The sequence below is a fragment of the Agelaius phoeniceus genome, chromosome 3, assembly GCF_051311805.1.
Source record: "Agelaius phoeniceus isolate bAgePho1 chromosome 3, bAgePho1.hap1, whole genome shotgun sequence".
NCBI classification, from domain to species: Eukaryota; Metazoa; Chordata; class Aves; order Passeriformes; family Icteridae; genus Agelaius; species Agelaius phoeniceus.
In genome coordinates this window covers 57,063,015-57,089,434 of record NC_135267.1, presented here as the reverse complement: position 1 = coordinate 57,089,434, position 26,420 = coordinate 57,063,015, and the positions used below count along the sequence as shown (strand labels likewise).

At 37.8% G+C, this 26,420-nt stretch overlaps 1 protein-coding gene across 1 annotated transcript in view; it reads left to right on the top strand.

Annotated features, from left to right (window-relative positions):
* STX7 (syntaxin 7) overlaps window positions 1-26,102 on the top strand; it is a 31,640-nt gene extending 5,538 nt beyond the window's left edge. Inside the window, exons 2-10 of the mRNA XM_054628778.2 lie at window positions 947-1,083; window positions 15,391-15,460; window positions 16,994-17,084; window positions 18,717-18,854; window positions 19,495-19,547; window positions 20,223-20,313; window positions 20,914-20,986; window positions 21,733-21,815; window positions 24,689-26,102. Of these exons, the coding sequence (XP_054484753.1) occupies window positions 1,002-1,083; window positions 15,391-15,460; window positions 16,994-17,084; window positions 18,717-18,854; window positions 19,495-19,547; window positions 20,223-20,313; window positions 20,914-20,986; window positions 21,733-21,815; window positions 24,689-24,781 (774 nt within the window). The 5' untranslated portion in view covers window positions 947-1,001 and the 3' untranslated portion in view covers window positions 24,782-26,102. The remainder of the gene's footprint in view (window positions 1-946; window positions 1,084-15,390; window positions 15,461-16,993; window positions 17,085-18,716; window positions 18,855-19,494; window positions 19,548-20,222; window positions 20,314-20,913; window positions 20,987-21,732; window positions 21,816-24,688) is intronic.
* Window positions 26,103-26,420: the final 318 nt, after the last annotated feature.

Here is a 26,420-nt window from a genome sequence, read left to right as displayed (position 1 = left end):
GGTCTTTTCATTTCCTTATTTTCACACAGTAAATTTGCTTTCTTTTTCTCTATACCTGAAATGGAGTTTTAGCGGTGTCTCTTAAGCAGAAGCTGATGGGTCAGGAGGAGAGGACATTGTTTGGAAGGCACATGGTTTGGGTTGAACAGTGGAAATGTGGGGAAGTGGTGAAGCTAAAATGTTCAACCTGTGAAGGTGATGTGCAGGAAAGCACAGCCTGGATGAAATTGTGGGTTTGTGTTGGATGTGTTGCACTTGATTATTTTGCATTCTCACTGCAGAACAGATAAACCACCAGTTTTGATTTGCACAGGCATTGTAATTTATGTCTTGGTAATTTTGATTTAGGATATGTGCCCATGAGCTTGTGCTGAAATTTTATCTGTATGGATGGAAAAACACCCCTAAAAATGTGTTTGCATACCCAAGTTGTTGAAAAAAGAATTCATATCAACAAACACAGCAGCTGAAACAGGATAAAGTGCTAATTCATAGAACTTAGGTGGCACTGGGTTAAACTAAAACTGAAGTTGATACAAATGATTGCTGTTTGGAGGAAACTGGTTGCTGCCTTTTTTCTGAAGTTTTTTTTCCAGTGGTTACTTATGCTGGATTTTATTGTTGGGGTGGGTGATATATGGTATGTAAATAACAATGTAATTGGTTTGGGATGTAATTCTTCAGAGGGTTTGGAAGTTTCAGATGAAACATTTTTTTACTGGAATGGTAAATGCAATGAAAATTATGCTCTTTGATTACAGTGGGGAAAATATATAAGAAGTTTGACAAAAGATAAACTGTCCTTGAAGTACAGTGCGTTCAAGGAGGGTAAACATTAGTATATGGAGTTTTCTTTAATCTTCTCCCATGTATTCTTCCATGTATCTTTAAGAAGATGAAGACCTTTATAAACCAATGACCAAAACATAACTATTGTTTTCTGTAGGTAGAGACTGTCATTTTCCTGTTGTGGATGACTGTGACAGCAGATCTACTCAGCCATGTCGTACGGACCAGGTTTTGGGGATCCTAATCAACTAGCCCAACGCATAACTTCTAACATCCAGAAGATCACACAATGCTGTAAGTTACATTTGTGCATGTTTTGTGTAAAATTTTAGTAATGGTTGTGGCCCCACTCAAGGTGAGTGTCTCAGATCATTCATGGGAATTAACTCTGACTCTGCCTACTCATTTGGTAGGTTTGTGGCACCCCACACAGCGTGATCATTCCTTCCTTCATGTGTATTGTTTGCAGTGATCTGCCATGGCAAGTACAGATAGTATCACTCTGTATTCACCAATTTTGTCCTGTCAGTTAAAGGACACTTTAAGATGGTAGGTTGAGGTGTTTGCTGAGCAAGGATTGCATCAAGTATTCACTGAAGCTTGAATTTTTTAGCAGGGACAGAAGCTGTGGCCTTGCAGGTTCCCCTTCTTCCTTGTATGTCTTAGATTTGTAAATAAGATTCTGCAAGTTTTAAAATACCAGTACTTAGTTTCATGCTACTTAGTATTTTTTAGCCACCTAACTGGGGTATTCAAGCTAGAGGTTAATTAGGCTGCTGGGATTGTCAATCCTTTTTCCCTTTTCCACCATTTTCCATTTTTTTTTAATGTGTGTGAATACAAAGCAAATACAACTTGATTGACAAACTATGTAAAGTATATAGTTCATCAGAAGGGAAATAGTCATGAACAACATGTGGCTAGTTTTGGTACATGTGTTTTATGTTGTGCAGGATGCAGAGTGCATGCAGAAATGAGTATTTTAATGTTAAAACTTCAAATGAATTCTGGACAGTAAAGTATGTCAGTTTTTATTAAAATTTTGATCTTTGTTTTGAAGACAAATTCTAGAAGTTGGTATTTGTAGCGCAGGTTAGTGGCACAGACTGGGTTTTTTCCTGTTTTTTTCAGTTACATTTTCTATTTTCTTCCAGAAAGAATTTCTTAAGATCTCAACAGGCAAGAACAAAAATTGCAATTTTGCCTTATTGAAAAGTTTCTGTACTTCAGGGTGGTATTTCCACAACCTAAAGTTAACAAACCAACTCTGTAAAAGTCCTCATGTTTTATTTCCTAAAATCTGCGCAGTGAACTCATTCAGTCTGATGGCTTCTAACTTGGTCTTCCAGAGGCAGCTGCCCACCTGTGACAGACACTGAGGCTCCAAGATGTAAAACAAGGGTTTTCTGTCAAATGAAAACATAAAGTCAGTGATTGAAACTGGAGTATTATGGAAGTTGCTGAACATAATTAACTGTCTTGTGCTGGACTCACTGATTCCTTAATCTCATCTTTCCCCTTCTGTCCCTTCTCTTCCTTCTTCTGTCTCCTCCCCAAGGCATGTTAACAGCAAGCTGCCCATGCATAGATAGGAGATGTGCCAGAAGAGTTATCTGCAGTTCTACTGTCTTTTGTATCTTGAAATTTAGATGGCTAAAGTCTGAGCAATGGATAGGTGCTACTGCCATACCAAGACCCAAGTCCAAATGTCTCTAAGCCCCACTGCTGCATGGCTTCAGAAACCGGAGCTTTGCTCTGAAAAGCAGCAGCCAAAGATTTTCTAGTCCTGGTAGGGACACAGCTGGATTCCATCCCTTGCTCTTGTGTAGATCTGACTGAATTGTAACCACTCAGTTACTCTTGCAGTCCATAGATTTTTATGAGGGTCTGGATCCTATGTGTTTCCTGAACTGAGGTCTCTAAGGACTTAGACTTTTCTAGCTTTTTTTTTTTTCCCACTGTGTGTAATACCCATGCAGCTTTCTATTGCAGTGTGGGAGCTGCAGGAACTTCCAGGTCAGATGGAAGAAACCTGCAAGCTTAGGCACTTACAGTGCTAGTGAGATGCTGAACATGTCTCTTGGACTGCAGTTTTTCATCTTGTTTAGGAAGGAAGGGGGAGAGACAGGAATCTTAACCATAAATGCATGGGTTTTCATCTAAGCAGTTGCCTTGGTTTTGCACTTCTGCCTGGAGATGCTAAGCTTTTGTGAGAGGCGTCAACACATTTGAATTCTTCTTGATTAACCTGGAGGTGTGTGAATACTCTGGTTTTCAGTGTGAGATTAATAGAGGAAGTGAATTTCATTTCAGATCACCAGGCTATTTCAGGAGGTACCTCAAAACTAGTTTACACTTCCGGTAACATGCAAGCAAGGTGGGAATACTACTATAGAGATGGAGATGAGATACAGATTAGTTGAAAAGAAACTGACCCTTTGAGCTACAAGCTGGCCCTTTAACTTGTTGGGGAAATACAGAACTTCCTATATTAGATAACATTGTGCAGCCAAGGTTTCATAATACACCAGAGTTTATAGGAAGTAGCATGGGTGAGAACAACAATCTTTAACATTTCTTCAAGGCTGAATTATTACATCCTCACCTTCCAAGTAATAAAACTGATCTGTTTCAAGATAAAATACATATGTTAAGTACCTCACTCATAATGCATGGGCAGGATGCTTATGTTGTATTAATACTCTCATTTCTTTCCTAGTTCATCTAGCCCACTGTTACTGATTAGCTAGGAAAGCTCCTCTCTATGCTGGTTTAACACACTGCTTCAATAATTGTATCAGTTGCAAGATAGTATTCTTTTTGGTTTGGGTTAATGGAAGGACATACACTTGTGGTTGGTAACATCTTGGTTAGCCTTTTAACTTCAAAGAACAGATTTTTTTATCTATTGATGCAATCATGCCGTTGATTGTTTTGTTGAAGGTGTGTTAAGAGCTATAAATTGCTTCTGCCTTGTACAAACCTTTGTTCAGCTACTACAACAAATGCTATCTGTACTGGACTGTTTGAGTTTCTTTGGAGGAGAGGGTGTTGGTGAGTCCTTTTTAGGACCTTGAAGATTGAAATTGAGCTAGCTAATGGGAAGCAGCATATGCTGCTGTCTGTACTGAGAGTTCTCTTACTCCTGCCTGTGTTTGAGATCCCCAACCCCAGAGCATTCAGTGTGTAGAAACTTCTCTCAGCTGTTCCATAGAGAAGGATGTGCTTTGTTTCACTTTTCCAGCATTTCTGCAGAAATAAATGTGTGTAACATCACTTAACAACATCTCGAGAGCAGTTGCTTTGCTCAGCCTGAAACTTATATTTTATCAGTGACATCTCTGAGCTGAGATTTAGGGAACTAGTCAGTGGGGTGTTTCTCTATTACTTTTGTCACAACTGTTTCACTGAGAAGCTGGAGTTGCAAAACTTAAGGCTGCTCTTGACATCCAGAGAAAGTGGCAGGCCTCAGGCAGGAGAGAGAGTTAGGCTCTCAGACTGACTCCTGGAGTTTTTGAGTATCCATGTGACTGAGCAGTGCTCTGAAGTCTGGGGAGCCTGAATCACATGTGCTCAAATGAGCTGCAGTGTTGTGTGCTGAACCTCAGTGAGGGCAGCAATGCCTGCAAGCCATGTCTCGCTGGTTTGGTTTCGGGTCTGTATTAGCAGTGATGGGAAGTAAATCTGCAAACAGCTAAGGGAACTTCAGATTCAAATAGTAAAGCCAAATAAGTGTATAATGAGCTAGACTTGGATAGCTGCTAAATTTCTATCTTACTAGAACACAACTGGTAGTTAAGGTTTGATGGTCTGTCTGGATCCTAGTCTAAAGTAACTGTAATTCTCATTTCAGGCCTATATTATATCTTTATAAAATCTAGGTGACCTACATTTCATGCTTTAAAAGTTCAGTAGTGCATTTAAAGGTGGTTGAGGTTTGTCCCTAGCTTTCTGAATATGAAGAACAAGAATATGGAGGAGAGAATATGTGGATGAATATATGTAGGATGTAAAGCTCCAACCTGTCTGGCCTTTGCAGACAGAGAACCTATTATCAAGGTGGTTTAATCAGTTTACTGAAGGAGCAGTTGTTCTAGAACTGGATTTCACAGGTAGCACTCTCACCTATTTGTCAGCTTAATGGCAGTGCTATTAACTTGAGACAATTCTAAATGCCTCCCTTCAATATTTCCTTGAAATATTTCCACTTGTCTACAGCAACTGGATAGACAAGGAATGAGTGTGATGCACAGATACAAAATGAGTTATCAAAATATATTTCTCTGTGACAAAACAAATTCTGCCTGCTTACAAAACTGTATTTCTACCAGGCATGTTCATTTACCGTACTGGGATACGCCTGGGAGGATGAGCCCGTGTGATTGTTTCTTTCCTTTTTTTTTTTTCTTTTTTTTTTCCTCTCCCTCTCTTTTGGAAAGGCATACAATTGTATAAATCTGATCTTCCAACAAGTGGACAGATGAAAGTAGATTAAGTGAGACAAAAAGCCTAATTTAAAGACTTTAAAATATGTAATTTTCAGACTTCTCACAACTGAAGATGAGGGGGAGCAGTTCTTTGAAATCTGACCACTTTCCGATTTTAAAGAACTGATTCTCTTTGTGTGGCTAAAGGAGGGAAAGCATTTTATTTAAAAAGATGTTCCCAAGAGGGAGAAAAATGGGAATTGCATTCCTCTACAGGAACAACTTCACAGATATAAATGTAGGAAGGATACAGTTAGAGGAGCTGACTCTTCTGCTCAGCTGGAAAGATTTGACTCATGTCTCTGACAGGAACAGTGCAAGAAGTAGCAAGCCATGCTTTTTCCTCCCCACACATACAATAACTCTGTCATGTGTGGGGCACTGAGGAAGCAGGCTAGTATGCCTTTGTTTTGCTTTGTAGTTAATATTTTATTTGTAGCTACCAAATACATTACTTGGAGCATTCCTTAAAAAAAAGCAAGAACGGTGCAGGCTAGATTTCTAACTATCAAGTCTCCACTGGCATCTTGAGCTGAGCTTTGGAGCTGCCCATCTAGAAGCAGTTTAGAATGCTGCCTTTTGCTTGGGAACACAGAACAAAGCCTGATATTGGTAAAATATGCCCAGTCTTTGGGTTTTAAAACACTTTTTTTAAAGCACTTTTTTTTTTAGTTTGCAAACAGTAATCAAGCTAGAGAACCTACATTAACTGTAGTAATGGTTCATATTCCTTCCCTACCAAACCCTTCCTTCACTCCCCAACTCCTCCAGGTAGTGTCAGCATTTTGTACAGAGTTGGTTGAGAAGCCAGTAAGAATGGCGTAATCTAGCCTTGCTCAGTATTGGCATGGGAGGTCGCTGATAAAGTATTTGACTTGTTCATTCACACTGAAGATCAGCCTAGCTGAACAAACACATTCTCTGCATGCTGCAAGGTAATAAAAATAAAATTCAGTAGCCACAATCCACATATGATTGGAGGGGGTCTGGCTGACTTTGAGAGATACTTTCTCATAGGGACTTCTGCTTTCTGCTGATGCCCTTTGCTGTTCTTTAATGCAGCACAAGTATCAATTCATATAGAGCACATTCCTGGAAGGTCAGCTTAAGCCAGCAGAAATCCCTCTGCCATGTGATACCTGTCCTGTGACAACAATTTCATTCAATTTCTCTTGCATCTCAAGTTTTGTATAAGCTACTATTCTCACTGAATGTCGTTAAGATGGGAGTTAAGTTAGATCAATCATATGACTTCCTCTATAACTTGATCTGACTGTAAAAAATAATAAATGTAGATTAAACCCTGAAAAATATTAACACTTTCAATGGATGCCTTTATGTTGTGGTTTAAGCCCAGTAGGTACTTAAAATGTTCTGCTAAAAACATTCACAAAAATCTGTATCTGTCACTATGTTTGAAACACCAGCAGGTTCGCATGATTACTCTTGGCTAAAGAAGAACACAGATGGGCACATGAAAAGTAAATGAGATCACTGAGGTGTTGAAATCACAGCCTGTATGAAAAGAAAATTCTGTTTTGTCTATATATAAAAAGTGTGGTTTTGTACAGGTGTGATTCTTAAGAAAACAGTCTCCCAGTAGAGCTTGTTGAGGCTTCTAAATGTGGTATTGTCAGAAATTTCCAATTAGCTGCAGTTAACCAGATTAAACTTTGTGGGAACATACCAGCTGAAACAATTTATATATTATTATTGTTGCTGTTGTGCGGAAGGTTTCTTGGCTATGGAGTGAAGTTTCTATAAAACCTGGAAAAAGCTGATTATTCAGGGATTTTAAGAACCATTGTATCCTTCCACATTTCATTTTGTGAACTTCTTCCAAGGCTGAGGAATTGAGGAGAAAGTTAGCTAATTTGAGTCTTTCTAAATGCTTGTCTTTGCAATGAGGTGAAGTTATGAAGCTCACAGTTCTTGCAGAAATAAATTATTTCTCAAAATAGAAATAGAAAACCTCAAGCCTGAATAATTTCCATGCAGTTCTTAAAGGTTTTTTTTCTATGTAAAATAGCATATACATTTAAGAAAGCATGCATCACAGATTTGTCTATGAATCTGGGAAGCTTTTTAATATTTTTCTGTGTTTTGTCTTGTCTTTGTCTTATTTGGATGACATTGCACAAGAGGGGCAGGGATTTATTTATGCTATCAGCAGAAAAGACTGAAAAAATGGGTCTTCCATGTATGCCCCAGCACAGTTTGTGTCAACATATGCAAAAAAGGGAGAGTTTTTCCTTGACTGACACTGTATTGCATTACAGTTATAAGCAGCGAGGTGGCCAGTGAAGACGTCCGCAATTTTACTGCAACTGTTGCTTTTGTTGATGGAGCAAGTATAAATGGACTCACCTTGATAAGATAACTTTTACAAAACAGCCTGCACCTGCAGCAGAGGAGAAGGGATGTGGCCAGAGTCCTCATGCTTCTTCCTGGCTCTGGAGAGTTGTATTTCAGATGCTCTCTAAGGTACTTAAAATGCCTGCTGCAGCTCAGTTTTATTGGATTTTCCTTCTTGTGGACAGGAGATTGCGTAGCAGCTTGATTATACAGAGAGTCCTCTATCAAATCTGCTATAAAACTGCTCTGCTGGGGCTAGACACCTGTCAGGGCTTAGAATAAACCCAGGTCAGTGATTGATTGTGAGTGACCCTGCAGTAGCAGCTACTTGCTTGTGTTGACTGGTCTGTGGTGTGTTGTGTCTCCTTCCATGTCAGCTCCTGAGGTGGCTGCAGTAATGACCTGGCCTCTTAAAAACCAGACTTCCTTCATGGAAATGGGTTGGGTTATGGTGTTTGTGCAGTTACTGTTTACTGCAGAACAATGCTTCATTTTCATCATTTAATAAGCTACTGGTATTCTTTAGAGAAATGCTCAAACTTCTGAGTTTCAGGAAGTTACCAGGGACACTTTAGGATAAGAATATAAAGGGACTGGTTTAATGACTTCGCCTTGGCTGAGCTGTAATAATTGAGTGCATGATCAGTAATTGTACACTTTAACAATGTGTGTTTAGTGTGTTCTACACCCATATTAGAAGAAGAGCCAATACTTCAATTCCCCCACTTCACTCTGTCCTTGAAAGACCATTATAGATGGGAGTACCCTAGAATGAAATAATTACAACAGCAGTGAAAAAAATGAGGGCAGATCCTGAACTTCAGGCATTGTTGCTGGTGTTCCTGGTTGCTCTGAGGCATGATTCTGTTTAGAAATGCCAGAAGTTGTAACAAAATATAAAGAAAAGGTTACAAGACTGGATGTTTTCCCACTAGTCCAAGCGTACTGAGTTTTTAGAGCTCAGGGGACAATCTTCAGGCCCATCCTCATTTTATTTTCTCCTTCCCACACATGCATCATTTACTGTTTTTCTGTGCTGATGCATTCTCCTGTTTTAGAATAATCAGTATTACATACTGAGTTAAGATAGAATAAAGCAAGTTACTTAAAACCAAATTACTAAAGTTTTTGGATATTTGATTTCAAGTAGGTGAGTTCCTGAGGATGCTTTTTAGTGTAAGCTGGTCTCTTTGGACTGGTGTCCTGGATTTGATTCCTTTGAGAAACTGTCACTCTTGTTTAAAGTAGGGCTAGCAAGACAGCACCAAGGCATTGTAATTTATGCAAAATTTGAGGGAGTGAACTAGATTAATAGCTTTAAAGAGGGTCTTACACAGGAGACTTACATCTGATGAAGATATTGCAACTAAGTCAGAATCACTGAGTCATATGAAGGCTTGTGTTGGAAGGGACTTTAGAGATCATCTAGTTTCAACTCCCAGCAATGTGCAGGGATGCTACGCACTATATCATACTGCTCAAAATACCATCCAACTTGGATATGAAGATTTCCAGAGATGGTGCATCCCTAGCTTCTCTGGGCAACCTCTTCCAGTGCCTCATCACCCTCACAGTAGAGAATTTTTTTTCCTAAACCTATTCTCTTTCAGACTGAAGCCAGTCTTCCTTGTCCAATCACTAGGTGCCCTTGTAAAATGTGTCTCTCTTAATTTTCCTTGATCTAGGAATGTTTTCTTCAGCATCTCTTCATCTTTAGTCAAGTACCCTCAGTTGAAGTGCAGAAAGAAAACACATTGAATTGGATTTGAATAAATTGAGGAAGTTTGTTGTCCCCAGGCAAAAGCAGTTTGAACTGGTGTAATTTTAACAAATAATTCTTTTGTTCCAATAACTTGCTCTGGAGGGACTCTGAAGTTTATTAGATTCCACACAAATTAATCTGTAACTGGATGTGCTGTTTGTTGACTCACTTGCTCAGCTGGAAAGAAGTAGATTTCTTCATAGTTACCCAGCCGGTCTCAGCGCGTGTGAGGTATTTGACAAAGCATTTCTGCAAGGTGACTGTGCTAGTGCTGTAGTCACTGCTTATTTGCCTTATGAAGCCACAGTTGGAGCATAAGGCTCACATGGAGCAAATCAAATGTTGCATTAGGTGTACACGGAGGAACACTTTGCTGATTCTGTTTATTCTCCTTGGGTGCAGGAATAAGGAAAATGAGTAAAAAGCATTGTCTTTAAATGGTTGTTGTTGTGTTAGCCCTGTGAACCTCAGACAGTTAGTAAAACCCTGTCTGTCACTTTTTAAGTATAGGATGGTGACATAGGTGGGACCATTGCAATTAACATTCAGGAGGAGCTGTTCTGCTCCTTCTTCCTGTGAGGTCCCAGTCCTTGCTGTTTTGTAAGGCAGGTTTCATTGTTCTTGCTCTTCCTGCTTGTCTGGTTCTTGTCCTCTGCAGAGCAGTGCCTCAGTGTTTGTTGCTTGTGCTGCTGTTGGCGTTTCTTCCATGCACACCCAGTGAGTGCCGCATTTTCTGTGGAAGCATTAGACCATAGCTTTATGAAACTGGGCAATGTGGTGGATCTGGCTGAAGGAAGCTAAAGGAAACAGCTGCTGGATGGCTATAAAGCAGTTTTGATCCAAGTAAGAGGTGAAGTTACTGCAGTGGGGTAATAAGCAGCACTCATTAAACATATTTGCCCTCAGTTTCATGCTTCTATATTGAGGTATATTTTTTAGAACTCTCAGGATTATGTTGTTGATACATGTAATTCTCCAACTCGTAAAGCTGCAGCAAGCTTGGTCATGGACACTTGGGGCTTTAAAGTTTGGTTTTCCAAATGTGAAATAGAACAGAGTTTAAGGTAAGAAGACAGCTGATTATGGGTAGCTTGAGAAAGCTTCTCTCCTGTAGCTGGAGTTGCTGGTAAACATTGCAAAGTAAGACCATTCTCAGTTTCCTTTGTCTAATGCTGTAGCTGAACATCAGTAACAGTCTTGGACACTTCTCAGCTCTGCCAGAGAAGGTAGGTGACCTCCACTCTGTTCTTCATTTCCATTCTCTTAGTTAATGCAGTGCCTTTCAAGCATTAGGATTTTACTGAAGGATTTGGGTGGGGATTTTTTTTGCCTTTTCTACTGCAACAATACTGTGGTATTACAGTTTGTACAGTGATTACTATTTCACAGTTTGGGATTAAGATTATTTGCACCCATGATATTAGAAGAAAGAAGTTGTTTGCGTTTTGGTCTTCATTGCATTAATTTATTTGTGTCTGTATTTTAATTTTAAAATTTCCTATGCCACCTTTTAAATGTTCTGATTTCAAGGACTGGAACCATCAGTATGTCAACATGGATTTACTTGTAGTAATGAAACAGCTTTGCAAATTTGACTGAAAAACAAGACAAGGAGGAAGGAGAGGAAGCTTTCTTCTTTGCTTGCCAGCCTAAAGCAAGGGTAGTTGTGTGATCCAATATGTGAAACATGGTTTTATTTATGAAAAAAACTGTATGTATTACAGATCAGTCAGGAACATGTTTCTCAAGTACTCCTACCTGTTAAACATTGTAAGTATTTCCACTCCAGCTATCTCTACTTCCATGACTCTTGTAGAGGAAAGGAGGTCTTTTATATCAGACTACTACTTTCCTTTTGATGCTCTCCTTAACTAGAGAAAGAGCCTTCTACTGACTAGAAATGGAACCACTGTTTGGCTTAGTAAAAATAAACATGAGCTGACTCTTGAATAATTTTCTCTGTAGGAATTCAGGTTAGGTCTTAATTGTTTCTCTGGCTCATCATTAACCATGTCTGACCTGTTTCTGAGCATGTGATCAGCCTTAGAGAAGCTGAGTAGCTTTTATCAGCTAATAGTTGTGTATTGTGACATTTAGATCAGGAATACTGCAAGGGCAAATGGAAAGTCTTCTTAATGTTATGCTATTGCTTCTTTCTAAGACAAGACTAATTTTCAGTAGAAAAAATGGAATTCCTTTGCATGCAAGACAGCAGTTTCTTGGAAAAAAATGCGTTTTGCTTGCATGCTGTCATGTATCCTTGCTTCCTGCTCTGCTCAGTTTCCAAAGTGGGCTTTCTTTCTTATATTGCCAGCCCACAGCTGGCAAGGTGCTGTTCCTGCCAGTACAGTGTGAGCCCTGACAGAGCTGTTGATTTCCATTCTATGCAAACATCTTCCCTGATGTGCAGTGTGAAGTGGCTGCAGGAGTTTGCAGGCTGTTGCCATGCGCCGGTGACTTTGGTAAAGAACGCCTGCGTGCACATGTGGTGTGTGCCCTTGTGCAGCTCCTGAGCAAAGTCCAGCAGCCACCTATGTACGCCAAGGAGCCTAAGTGCTCACGTGAGCCAGTGTCTGACTTTGCACTGAAATGAATTAAAATCATGCACAACATCCAGACGATCTCTGTGGCAGGATTGGTAATGTCCAAGACAGGAGGGACCTTAGGTTATTCCTGTCTTTTGGAACTTCTTGGGATGTTTGAAGAATTGGGAAACTGGGGAAGGGAAAAGCATAACGAGTAAAGTAGCCTAGGAACTTGTCAAAGCTCTGTTGTGATCTTGGGTCCCTGACTGTTACCAGTATGTTTGCAGTGCAGTGCTAGGGCTTTGTGAGCTAGGCCTAAGCCTTTGGCTCTCTGGGACGCTTGAGTGTTACTGATGGACTGAGGGCACCAGAGCAGATGCTGTGTACTGTGATCTGCCAGCCTGCACTCCCTACACAGGCCTGAAATGCTGGCTAAATGAAGGAAGGAGACAGTACCCTTATAAATACAACCATCAGCAGTGAAATCAGGAATTTAGGAACTTCTGTTTTCCAAAGAGTAATCCCAGTTGTCCAGCAGTTTTGCTCTCAATTGCCTGCTTGGTTCTTCTCCCTGCTTCTTTCACACATGGAGCAGTGCAAGGAGCAAGCAGAGGTATTTCTTCAGTCTAGGAGATGCTAAGGCTACCTGCTTTTCCCTTGAGTAAAGGAAGGGATATTGTCCTGTGATCTAAGGAGTTGCAGAGCTAGTTCTTGCTTTTAATCAGATTCTGTGAGACCTGTGAGACCCTTTCCCTCTGTGATCCCCATGGTAATATCTTTAATCCTGTTAAAAAATTTTGTTCATGAAACTATCACTATAAACATATTTTAGGTGGCTTTGTGATTACATCTATAATATTAGATAAAATATTTGAATCAGAGGTAGCTGCAGTGAGAAATCAGTAAAAAAACAAGCCAAACCAAAAGAGTTAGAAGACTATAAAGAATGTATTTTTCAGTCTGTATACATACCAGCATATTTATATTAATACAAAGGAGTGCAAAGACTGGATTTCTTTAACTCATCAATCTGTAGGTATATACTGTAAACCAAGATTTCAGGAAAGTCAGCTTCTCCACTTCCTTTGTTATGCTGGCCCTACTAACTTGTTTTTGTCTTTTTTATGAAGCATCTTCCAGAATGCTGCTGAAGGCTATTGGCCCAAATTTACTTTTTCTGCTCTGCCTCTTTTTCTATTTATTTACTCAAATAAGCATTTTCATTTTCCTATGAAAATATTTTTTGCTATACTTCATATAAACAGGAACTTTTTTTTCAGTAATACCTATGAAAGGTTAAGGTGGAAAATACTGAATTATAGGAAGCATAGAAAATGCTATTATTTCAGTCCTTAGGATTTTTTTTCTCAAACTTTTCCCCTTGTGATTTGAAGTCCTATTTGAAATTTGCTATTTCTATGCATACTTACAGACTTCATGATAACATGTGTTTGAATTTTATGCTAAATTTTTGAATCACAAGACCTGACCTGCCACAAACTCTGCCTTTGGAATTGTACATCTGACCAAATTTGCAATGTGGGCTTTTAATTTTCTCTCAATTATCTACTTGTGTTCAGCTTTAGAAGTAAGGTAAATATGCAGTTAGCTTGGCATGCAAATATTTTAAGTATAGGCCATGTTTTGGGGAATTTTTATTTAAAACACAAACCTGCATTTTCTTCACTTGCAGTTAAATAATGCACCTCTAGGTGGCGGTAGGACACACCGAGACTTATTTCTGTCTTTTTGGGTTTCCTTTTTAGTCTCCCTTTTCAAAGTACATACGAGTAACCGAGCTTCTCGGCTCTGCAGTCAGAAGGCAGAGCGCCTTGGAACAATACAGAATAATTAGTGTTCAGTTTTATAGATATTAAAACTCCATATTTTTGAAGATAACACCAGCCAGTTATCTTTTTGCTTATTTTAAAACAGTGCATTACACTGGCCATAAAAAAGAAGCTTGATAACCCCGAGCTCGTGTTGATCAGTGTTTGTGAGCAGCTGCAGCTGCCCAGAAGTGCAGACAGACAGGCACTGCCTTGCCCAGCATGCAGGAAGCAGGGAAGGGCTGGTCCTTAGTAGCCAGTGGTGACTGTAGCCAAAATAAAAAAAATCTTCCCTCATGTTTTGCTGTTTTTCAGCTCAGTTAAAATACAAGCTGCATGAAACCCATCTTACAGTGCTATTCCACACAGAAATTCTGTTAGTCGTTTATGCCATTTAGTTATCTCAAAAACACTTGCATTAAGTATTTGATTTTTTTACCTCATGTAAATCTAACTTGCCTGTTTTGATGTATTCATTACCTGGGTGTGCACACAAAGTATTGGCTATAGCAGTTGCCAGCATTGGGATGTTTTGTAAAGTAGTGCAGATAATCCACTATCAGATATACTACATTCACTGAAGATTTGTTATGAAGCAAAGATCAGAATTAACATTATTAATAAAATGCTTTAAGGAATTGCAGTTTTATCTAACTGGTTAACATAACTCAGCTTATTTTCTTACCTGTAGTTCTGTTTCCTACAGGTAACTTCTATAGTGTATAGAAAAGTACTCTCTTTTTTTAATATGTTTTTCTTCCTTATGTAGAGTTGTCACTTACTGCATTTTCAACTGTGTTTAAGGAAAAAAATAGATGCTGAGATAAGGAAGTGAGGATCCCACATAATATTGTACCATATCTGTCTGTGTGGTACACCGGTGTGCCTGGGAAGAGCCACAGAAATACAGAGAAACTATAAGCTTTACAGTGTGAAAAATTACCTATCCTTTAAGTTTCTGTTCATTTTTCTCCTTGCTTTCTCACATGTCAGTAAAATATATTAGGCTGAAAATAAGCCTCAGACAATATGTCACTTCTTGCAGTTCAAAACTAATGTGTTTCATGAAATACACTTTAAAATCACTGGCAGTTTGTATCCCAGACTTACAACCATAAGATTTTCAAAATTGCAATTTAAACCTGGACACACAAGTTTTCTTTCCTTTTTAATGTACTGTTAACCCATGAATGCTTTATTGCCGTCTCTTCATTGATGCATGGATTCTGAAATGTTTGTGTAAAATGTTATAGAAGTCTTCCATATGGTTTTCCAAAATGACATATATAAAATAAACCAGAATAAGTATGGTGCTGTTTATTAAAAAAAAAAAAAAATAAAACCTCTGATTTAGACTTACTATAATGAAATCATTGACTAATCTTTAAATTGCCTGTTTCTACCTAAAGATTTTAATACATTCTTTCATAAGAAACCTCAGGTTTTGTCTTTGACATAGTGAAAATCATTCAATAATTGTTTTGGGACTTACAAATGGAATCTTTGTAGTAGGTTGAAAAAGTCCTGCATATCCATTTCTGTCAATTTATTTATATGGCTTTAGAATTGTCAAGTAAAAATGCATTAAACTGAATAGAAATTGTCTCTGCCCCATTCAATTTTTTCTTCCTCTTCACAAACAGCTGCTGAAATACAAAGAATACTCCATCAGCTTGGAACACCACAGGACACGCCTGAGTTGAGGCAACAGCTGTGAGTACTTCACATCATAACACTTCATTTCATTGCATTGTAAACAATCTCCTCTTAGGTGATGAGGTGGGTTTCTGTGAGGCAGAGTGCTTGATTTTCCTGAGCAAGGTGAGATAGAGAAAGATTTGAAACTTAGATGTTGAGATGTGCTTTATAAAGTAGGGTAGACTGTAAACTCGAATCAGCTGATTTTACCATGCACATTGCCTGCAGTATCAGTGCATCTGTAAAACCTGTCCTGTTTATTAGTAAAGTGGCACAAACAGAAAGCAGTATCACTGCTCAAAAACATACCCCCACACCCCTCCACTCCAGTCAATGCTTCCAATCTGATTGTAGAAGTGTCACAAGGAAATGAATATATTGGGGTGGGTTTTTTGTGAGGTGGAGTACTGGGAGAGGAAGGGGAATATCATTTTTAGTGATGAAAGCTACAGTAAGGGGTGACATTATAGAATAAATACCTACCAGAAGTAGTAACATAACAGAAGTGAAATCAGACTCCAAGGCAGATGCTCTGCTGGAGTTCAGTCACCTAAAGGTGGACTTCCTCTAATATGCCTCTAGGAGAGACTGCAGCTGCTCTCTGCTTTTCTGCATGGTCTAATGAACCAGGATGATTTTTTCATTAAACTTCTTTACCACATTAATCTCAGCATCACAAATGCATGTAAGCAACATGTGCTCATCCTGGCATTTTTTGTGTGTTTCATGCTTTGCTGTGGCCATTGACTAGTAGGAGGAGGTGTGTGTTGGACCAAAGTTGTGATGTTCATTTTGGTGAACAGCCTAATTTCTTCATAACAGCCTAAGTTTAGGGCCCATAACATTAGCCAGGTACAATCCACAGGGGATATTCTACTGGAGACAGAACAGGTGAAGAGCAACATACACATGCAGTTGATGAAATAACCCAACAAGATCTAAGCATAAATTCACACCTAAACAGCACAGAAACTGTTAAGGACATGCTTCAGACCGTTATTGGAACAATTTATGTATATATAGTAAACATGCTTGAGTTTTTATTGCTCTTTCACTTCTCTGAATATTTGGCCTTTCCAAGAGTTATTTGATTATTTTAAATATTGATGCTGATGGCTTGATAATAGCTTTCCAGATAAAACCTTTTTATATAGACTGGGTGGGGAAGATGCCAAAGCAGGTAAAGAATTTGAGTTGCTTCAGAACAAAATAAAAGTGAATATTGGTAAAGGATTGTGTGATAAAATCGGAAGTATATTTATGTATTCATAATGACTACAAATGTATTACTGCACATTAATAAAATAGAGGAAACCTAAGGGAATAAAAAGTGAGTAATTATTAATTATGCTGTCACACTGCAGAATACACCTTCTTCAACACCTGTCTTGCCTGGAATCCATGATTTCATGCCTTTACAGCAAACAACAGAATAAAGATGGCTTTGTGTGCTTCAGAGAAGCTTTTAGTACTGATGTTTTTTGAGAATCAATGAAATTCAGCAAAGTAACCTGATGGTCTCTAATAAAAATTTGCATTTGGTTTTAGGCAACAGAAGCAGCAATACACCAACCAACTTGCCAAAGAAACTGACAAATACATTAAAGAGTTTGGATCTTTGCCTGCAACAAGTGAACAGGTATAAAACCAAAAAGCATGGCTTGTTTGATTAATATGTTGGCTCATGTAAAGTATTTGAGCCACTTCAGTTCTTTATTCCTGTTTTCAAAGCACTGTTTAGTTAGTTAGTCAACACATTTGCACAAGCAGGAATTCACTAAAATGTAAGAATATTTTGTTGCCGTCCAGACTTGTCCCAAACTTGTTTTTATGTATCATGAATGAAGTAGTGTGATTGAAGTAGTGGGAATCAAGGCAATGGGCTGTGCCTTTCTGCTTTTTCAGGTAGCTGGACACTTTGTAATCCATTGCAGTGATGCTGTATCTGACTCTGCCAGCACTCTGACTGCTTCCAGGGTCTAGGAATTGTGTGCCAAAACACTGTTCACTCACTGTCTGAATAATTTGATTATCACAGTATGTCTGTTCTGCATCACTCAGATCAGCATATGCTATGTCTTGTCACAGGCTTTTCCTTTCTCAAGAGTACTAGACAGGAGCTGTTACTAAATCAGTCTTCTTTCTGAGGTGTGTGTAAAATCTTTCAGTCAGAAACATGTGAAGTGGCTGTTGTGGTTAGCACACTCCTGTTTGCCCTCCTGTGGTTTCTTATCCTAGCAAAATCTTTCACTTAAATAAGGGGAGAACAACAGGATCCTAGAAAACATGGATTCAGGTTATTGTCACTTAAACAACTAGTTTGGTCTGTGGGTAGTTAGTAAGGAGCCTTTGGAAAAGTGAATGGTCTTAAAACACGGAGTTCAAATGGCAGGCCGTGATCTATGTGTGCTCATCCTGTCAAGCTGTAAACTTCTAACAGCAGTGTTAGAACTTGATCTTGGTATATAACCTCTAGTTCAGCCAAAGTATCTTTAGTTTGTCAGGTTATTTTCTGTTTGCTTGTCTTGGACTTGAAAAGTTCACAGTGAAATGTTTTATAGGTTAATTTTACCCTTTTATCAAAGCTATTTCTTAATGAAATGCATAAATAACAGATTCATGAATGGCAAATGACAACCTTTCAGAAAATTGGAAGGGTTGATGAATGCATATATTTAGGAAAATATGGTGGAGGCTCTCCTGAGTGCCCAATATTCCCCTTCTTCTCAGTACATCTTGGAAAAAAACAAACCTGAAAGGATAGAACAAGCGTTTCTGGATCTGTTTTAAAGCATTTAAGGGAGTACGTGAACCCACTGCTAGATTCAGTTCAATATGTATTTCCAGCATTTATGTAAAATACATAATAAGTGCTCTGTTCTTTCTCTTCTGCACCCTTCCTCCCCTCTATATTCAGTCATCTCTGCATATTTTAGCATTCCTGGTGTCAAAATATTTCACAATAAAGCAGAAAATTTTACAATCAGTGGATAATAAGGAAGGTAGAAGCTTTCTTATCATTGCTCATTTCCAGTTGTTAAATGAAAATAAATACATTGATTTCTTCTTTAAATGCCTTAATTTATGTGGTTATGTTATCCCAGAAGAAAAGAAGGCTTGTCCATGGAATTGCAAATGGTTTTGTTGGCAGCCTTCCCTTACACCAATTTAGTAGAAAGGATATATGTGCCTTGGTATTTAGCAGACTGGAAATAGTAAAGCCTTGAAAAGCCTGAGCTCATTTGACTTGGTAAAACTTTTTCTCCTACAGCGTCAAAGAAAAATACAGAAAGATCGTCTTGTGGGAGAGTTCACCACAGCACTAACAAATTTCCAAAGACTCCAAAGGCAAGCTGCTGAGAAGGAAAAAGACTTTGTAGCCAGAGTAAGAGCCAGCTCAAGGGTGTCTGTAAGTATCAGAAAATATGCCACTATGTTCTTTACATTGGTGTTAGGGGGGTTCTGTGTCAGATTTACCTCCACAGTGCTACTTAGCTTATAGCTGAGTCTAAATGCTGCAGAACATGTGCTATATGATATTATAGTAAAGGCTGCATTAAGTTGTAATAACCTCCCTGCACAACTGTTACTTCTTCCTTTCCTTTGCCACAGAGAGGAATGAACTGCCCCTGTGTTCATGCTGTAATCTTGCAAAAGCAGCTTCTAGTAGATTTTGAAATGCTTTTGCTCTACCTTTACATATCAACAGATTTTTTCTTTTGGGGAAGAATGACTTCAGTGGAGCATTAAGGTGGAGAAGTGCTGAGTAGCTTCAGATTTTCCTTGTCAGTATATCTATTTTGCCTTTTCACTCTGTGCCAATACACATTCCATACTTGTAAGTTGCAGCAGGCAGTTACTGAGCTGAATGCTTTTGCTCATATTTCAGCCTTATACATGCATAAAGCAAAATCAGAGAGAACATGTTGAATCATGTTTCAGTTTGACTTACCAGAAACCTTCCAGTATTGACTCCTTATAGAAATGCTGCCAGTGCTCTTTTCAGGGGTATAATGTTTTATTTATATTTTTAAACACTGATCATGTAGGGTGGGGCTCCAGAAGATAACTACAAAGAAGGAACACTTGTCTCTTGGGACAGGTAGGTTGAATCACTTAATATGCCTTATCCTAGCTCAGAATAATGAATGGCCTGCAGGGAAGTAAGTTGACCATGGGGTTTTTTTTGTGTTTAGCATAAAAATACTTTGATGGCATACAGGGGGAGAAAAAGAAGCGGTTCACATAATGTCCCTCGTTTTTTCCTGATGCTTCAGCTGCACACATGTCCTTAAGCTCCCCTAAGCCGCATTTGGGTTTTCTGGGACCAAAAACTTAGGGAAGAAGATTCCAACTTGAAAAAAGTAAAGCTTTTGTGATAAGGGTCCAGTGTTTACTGGGAACTCCCATTACTTCCATATTCTTTGAGAACTGTTTCTTAGTCTCAGATTCTTTTTTGTTGCTCAGATAGATGTAAAGTCTGCAGTTGATAGTTCAGAAGAAACTTTGACCTTGTATTCATACTTAGAATTTCCAGTCAGTCCCCTGCTCTGTGCAGCACTGCTCCAGCAGCTCTGCTACACCACAGCTGTGATGGTTATACCATTTCTGTTAGCCAGGCACAAACAAGGGTAAAACCACACATTTTATTGACTGATAACGTAAAACATGCTATGTACTTAACTGTAGTTTTATCCTTTTGAATAATTTCTCATTGTATTTGTTCAGTTCTGCATGGGTTTTGGTTTTGTTGTTTTTTTTTTTTTTTGTGTGATAGCCAACCACAAACACAAGTGCAAGATGAAGAAATTACAGAAGATGACCTCCGTCTTATTGAGGAGAGGGAATCTTCCATTAGGCAGCTTGAAGTAAGTACAAGTGGTTTTACAACAGAACATGTTTTTGATGTTCCAAAACAATAGCATTTTTAAAGGAGCGTGAGCATTGATTGGTGGCATGAATCTTGAGTAGTTTGGATTTGTCTGTGGGTATTTGAAATCTACTGTATGAAAGCCATGTTTTGATATACTGTGTTTAACTTCAGTGGTTCTGTGGAATAAGAGTGCTTGTGTGATTGCAAGAAAAGATGCATACCATTTTTTTCCAATATGGTCATATTATAGAACTGTTTTAAACAGTGAATATAAATGTAGCAAAATTAAACGTCTTGTCACACGTCTTCCCAATGTATTGTTCATCATGTTCATTTTTAAGTGGACTTTTTTGAACATTTCTTGAAATACAGAGATTTTCTATTTCATTGAAACTCTGGTAAGTAAGGACCTCAAACTCGGTCTCAAAGTACAAGAAAAACTTTTAAAATAAACACATTAAGGATTTTTTTTCCCATCCTGTAATATAAGGAGTCATGGATGCACATCCTGGAGGAGAAGGATATAGTATTTATATCTAAATAATGCACACAGATGCTTAAATGTGTGATGTACGTTAATGATTTCATTTTGCAGGCTGATATTATGGACATCAATGAAATTTTCAAAGATCTAGGAATGATGATTCATGAACAAGGTGATGTAATAGGTAAGTCCAATTCAAATATTACCTGAAATTTTTTTTATTCACTTTCTCTGGTGAGCTGCAGTGTAGAACTTCCTTTTGCTTGAAAAATTCCTTTAATGACACTATTAATGCTAAAGCAAATCAGATAGAACCTAATAATGGGTAGACTGGCTGAGATGACTGGGAACACAGTAAGAAAGAGTGCTTAAAATTTAGTTTAAAACATATAATTTTTCATGTGTATAAAATGTCTCTAAAGTAGTTTTTAGAACTGTTTGTATATAAAATTGGAAAAAAATACAATCTGTGTCAATATGATAGAACACCAAACTAGAATCATGCCTCTTGGGTATTGTTTGGTCCATTGCCTCTGTTTCATAAACCTTAGGACTTCTTTTAATCCGAGCAGAGAGTAGTCAGTAGCAAGTTGGAGGACAAGTAAAAGGTAATTTAAAAATGAAAAAAAAAAAAAAAGGTAGAAGTACTGAAAAACTTCTGCCTCAGTTGGTATCAAAGTTTTAGCCCTGCATGCAGAACAGGAGAGCTGTTACCCGACATGAATTCAGCCAAGTATTGCTTGGGCAGTTTTGGAATGAGCTCAAGCATAAGTGTAGGATGGATCAAGCTTTCATAATCCAAGGTACATTGATGAATACACCAGCATTTTGGGGCAGCTGTTTATATGCTCTCAAGTATATTTCAGCATTCCAAATCTTTGTCTGGGTTATGACTTATCAAAATCTGCAATCTTTCTTTTCAAAACAAAGACAGCATAGAAGCCAATGTGGAAAGTGCAGATGTACATGTGCAGCAAGCAAACCAGCAGCTGTCAAGAGCAGCAAACTACCAGGTAATGCCAGTTGTGTGAAACTGTCCTGCAGTAGTCCTGATTTATGCTTTCTTATGCACTCCAGATTTTGCCTAGCAAATTCCTCAAGGCTTGAAGACTTAAAGGTTTATGTTAGACTACAATGGTATTTCTAGGTCAATATAAAATAAGTCAGTGACTTTTGAAAGCTTTGGGTTTCCTCTGTTCCCAGCCAGACTGTTTCAGTATCTTATGCGATTCTGTGAGAACACCTGGAGTTACACCTTTACTTAAAACAAACAAACAAAAATTCCAAAACCAACAAAAATCCTTACACAAAGAGACTCCTACTTTTATAATTCAAAAAGTTAGAGGTTCCTGTATATGGGAGAGCAAGCCTTTGGAGATCACTGGTGGAGTAGGGAAGATAGGCAGGAAAATCTTCTGAAGATATGGCCAGTTATTACCAATTTTTGCTGTCTAAAATCTTCCCGATGTTGTATATATCCAGCTTTTTTTACTTGCTACTTTGATGATGAAAACATATTTCAAACTGTCAAACTTTTTTGAAAAGACTTTTAATACCTTTAAATGCCATTTCTTTATAACATTTTTGGAACTTATTAGAAATAATTGTATTATTATATATATATATATAACTAATATATAATATTTATATAAAGTAATAGTATTTCTAATTACTAATCTTCCCCTTTAAGCTAGAGTTAGTCCTTAGACTTTTTTTTAAAAAACCCTCTTATGTGTGTTAGCAGTAAATGAGTGACAGAATATCTGAAAGGTTGTATATATCCAGCTTTTTTTACTTGCTACTTTGATGATAAAAACATATTTCAAACTGTCAAACTTTTTTGAAAAGACCTTTAATACCTTTAAATGCCATTTCTTTATAACATTTTTGGAACTTATTAGAAATAATCGTATTATTTTATATATATATATATTTCTATATTATATATTATTTCTAATTATTTCTAATTATTAATCTTCCCCTTTAAGTTAGAGTTAGTCCTTAGACTTTTTTTTAAAAAACCCTCTTATGTGTATTAGTAGTAAATGAGTGACAGAATGTCTGAAAGGCTGCCTGCTGATTTCAGAAGTAGGAGAGGGGATGCATCCTTGAACTGTATTCTCACTGGGACTAATTGTCACATTAAGTATGTTTGATGACTCCTATTTTGATACTTTAAAAATTCTGGAAAAAAAAAAAAATCCAAAAATTTCAGTGTAAGGTATAAGTTTTCTAGTTGAAATTTAAAATGAAAAGCTTCATGATTTATTTTGAGGAGGAAAGGATCTTCCGATCTCAAAGGAAAGTTATCAAGACTTGACAAGCTTCTATTGAGTGGGTCTTGCAAGAGGGACCAAACACTGCAGAGTTGCTGTGTGTTTGGATGAAAGGACTATGTAGTTTGCTTTGGATTTGCTTTCCTTTGCTTGAAAACTTATCCTTGTAACAAGGTGCTGAAAATTTTGGCAACTATTGTATCTGGCCTAACCTTCTCAAGGGAGTGTTAGAGGCCCAGGTATGCGGGGAGGGACAAGGCTGTTGATACTCCTACAGCTCCTGTTTTTGGTTGGATGAGCTCTATATCACTCATCTGCCCTGTGGAGTGCATTCACACTGCAGAGCAATATGGGCAAAGCCAGGCTGCTTCAGCACTTGTGGAAAGGATGACCAATTGTATGTTGAAATAAATTTGCCATGCCTTGCTTAAGGAGTATTACAGGGGAAATGTTTGACTTCAATGCAGTTCTGGTAAGAAGGGGGTCAGCAGGATGCAGAAGGAAGAGATTGTGAGTGTAAGGAAATGATAATGGACAGAGGGGGAAGGTACGCCAGCAAGCTTATTGAGTTCTAGCAAGTAAAACAATGAAATTAAGAAATCTTAGCCTGATGGTGGGAGAAGTGGCAATGAGACAATAAAACTAAAAGAATTTTTATGAAATGTGGTGGTCTGGCTATTACTGGTTAGAGAACTGACAGCTTCTATGAAGAACTGACACAGATGTTGTTCTTCAGAGAGAAAAAAATTTAAAAAATCCAAAACATCAAAACCACCCAGGCAGAAGAACTTTTGCCAAGTACAGCACAGACTGCCTTTACTTCTGGGACTATGGCCTAGAATCCCAAGATCTTTGTTTTTCCTTGGCTATTAGCAAGAGCCTGAGAAACCCATTTGGTAATTTTCTTCCATCCTCTGGAGGAAACCTTCAGATTCCATACCCTTCAGGTAAAGGATGAAAGACTGCTGCTGCTCTTGAGTGCTTTGGTATCTCAAGTTATAGACCTGTATGAGAAATGTGAAAGTTCTCAACATGCTCATAGCTTGGACTTTATTGTAATGACATCTATTTAAGTGGTTCTCTAGTCATGTCTCTTTCGTTTGGTTATTTTTGTTTGTTTTCTTTAAGAGGAAGTTCTACCTAAGAAACTTGGCAAAAACACCTTTAAAATAACTGTGAATGGATACACAGCAGCCCAAAATTGTAGTCTGTTGTTCCCTTCTGTATATATACACTAATAGTCTTTTTTTCTAGCAGACCATTTCTACTTTCTCTGTTGTGCAACTGATTGTCCATTTTCCTCTCTATGCTGTCACCTCATGTTACTTCCCCCAGAGTTTTAATGATATCCACTCATTACAGTACTGTGTTTTAATTAATTTATTATGTGTACCAGAAAATACCACTGAAATAATTCTGTTGAATAATATAGCTATAAAGTAGTGTAGATAGGTTTTTTTTTCCTTAAACATCTTTAGATGTCTTGACCATCTTTATATGTAAGGACACAATTTAGTTAGAATGCACAAGTAGCAGGACCATAAAAGCATCTGAATAGTTTTCTGATGTGGTACAGTTTTCAATCAACTGTGTTTTTCCTCTTTTGCCAGCAAAAATCCCGAAAGAAGATGTGCATACTCATTATTATACTTGCTGTTGGAGCATTGCTTGTTGGAGTCATCATATGGTTAATTGCAAGATAAGTCTCTGGAGAAAGCTTTGTAATTTGTATTTAAATTAGGAAATTCATAGTCATGGTTTGCTCATTGTGAAGCTGAGTAAAATAGTGGTTCTGTATTTCATCACGCTTACTTTTTTTATAAGACTTTTTGTTTTAACCTGAGAAGTAAGGTTCTCAGTACTGCCATCAGTATAGCTGCCTGGCCTCTCAGATGTGGGTGCTGTCTTACCAGGAAAATAACAGTCAAGATCATAAACTGTTCTGTTAATTTAAACATGAAACATCTTAAAGTTTAGGGGGCTAATCAAAGTAAGGATAACTTGTGTTGACAGGGTGGGTAATTATCTTTTGGGGTATTGCTAAATGTTGCTGCCAAAACAAACTCCTGAATTGTTACTTGAGGCAACAAATTCACATCTCAGAATTTATTTTTAAGTTAGAAATATATTTCTTCTCTTTCCCTTCCATCGCATTCACCTACCCATTTGATATGGGTAGTTCAAACATACAACATAGGTTGCTGAAGTTGATGTGATCTCTCTTTTATACCTGAAGCCTGTGAATTAAGCCTTCAGTTTGCTTGAGATCTTTTAAATGTTCCATTTATCTCTATATCTGGCATCAAGTATGGTTATGTCTGGAAGCCTCCTGGAAAGGTAGGGAGGTTGAATGATGTAGTTATGTGAATTTTTTTTCCAGTCCTTGCATTAGGAAATACTGTGTTTTATTGCACACATCTGGTATCTTTGCATCTGAAGTGTGCATGAGTGCATTTGGTTAGACAAAAATATGCTCTAGTCTGTGACTTCATAGACTTACTGGGAAGAATAGAAATTCCCAACTTCCTAGCTGCACTTGAATGTCACTGTTCTGAAACTGCTGTGATTTAGTTTCCATGAACAGGTACAAAGTTGAATGTGATGTCTTTCACACAGCTTAAGAAAAGAAGATTAGAAGTTCAATTCCAAGTTCAACACTGGTATTTGAAATTAAGTTAAAATCAGTTGAACTGACTGAAAGCATTTAAAAAGTTTGATGGTTATAGCCTTTAAAATGACCTTTTTTCCTTTTGTGCCATTTTGTACTAATATATTAAAAATGTAAAACCACTTTTTTGCCAATTAATCTATTTGCCTTTTTACTTAATCTTGATTAACTAATCTGAAAAGTGTACAGATAAAAAAGTCACTTAATCTGTATTTTATAGAGTTCCTCCATACCAGAATGATAGAGAATACACTGTGTACATGGTGAGCTATGAAATATTATTTGGGAAGAATCTAACTGTAAGCATAAATGAATTGTAACCATGCAACCAAAATAAAGGCCTTTTAAAGAGTGCACTTTTCTAGTAGTTGTTTTTTTTTTCAGAATCCATCTTTAAAAGCACAGCTGTTGTCTTTGCCTTTATGTGAATGATTGAAACTTCTCTGAACAACTCCAGAGAATTTTAGCTCAGCTGGTGAGGAAGCCCCAGGGAATCTCTCTTCCTGTACTGTACTTCACATTGTCAATGAAAATACTTCTGGATCTTGCATGTCCAGCTAGTGATGCTAATGCTGTGGGATTTTTGGTTTCAGACTACACTAGTCTAAACTAGAACAGCATTCAACATTTAGCCAGGTAGCTTTTTTACCAATGAGCTAAAACTGACTTTGGAA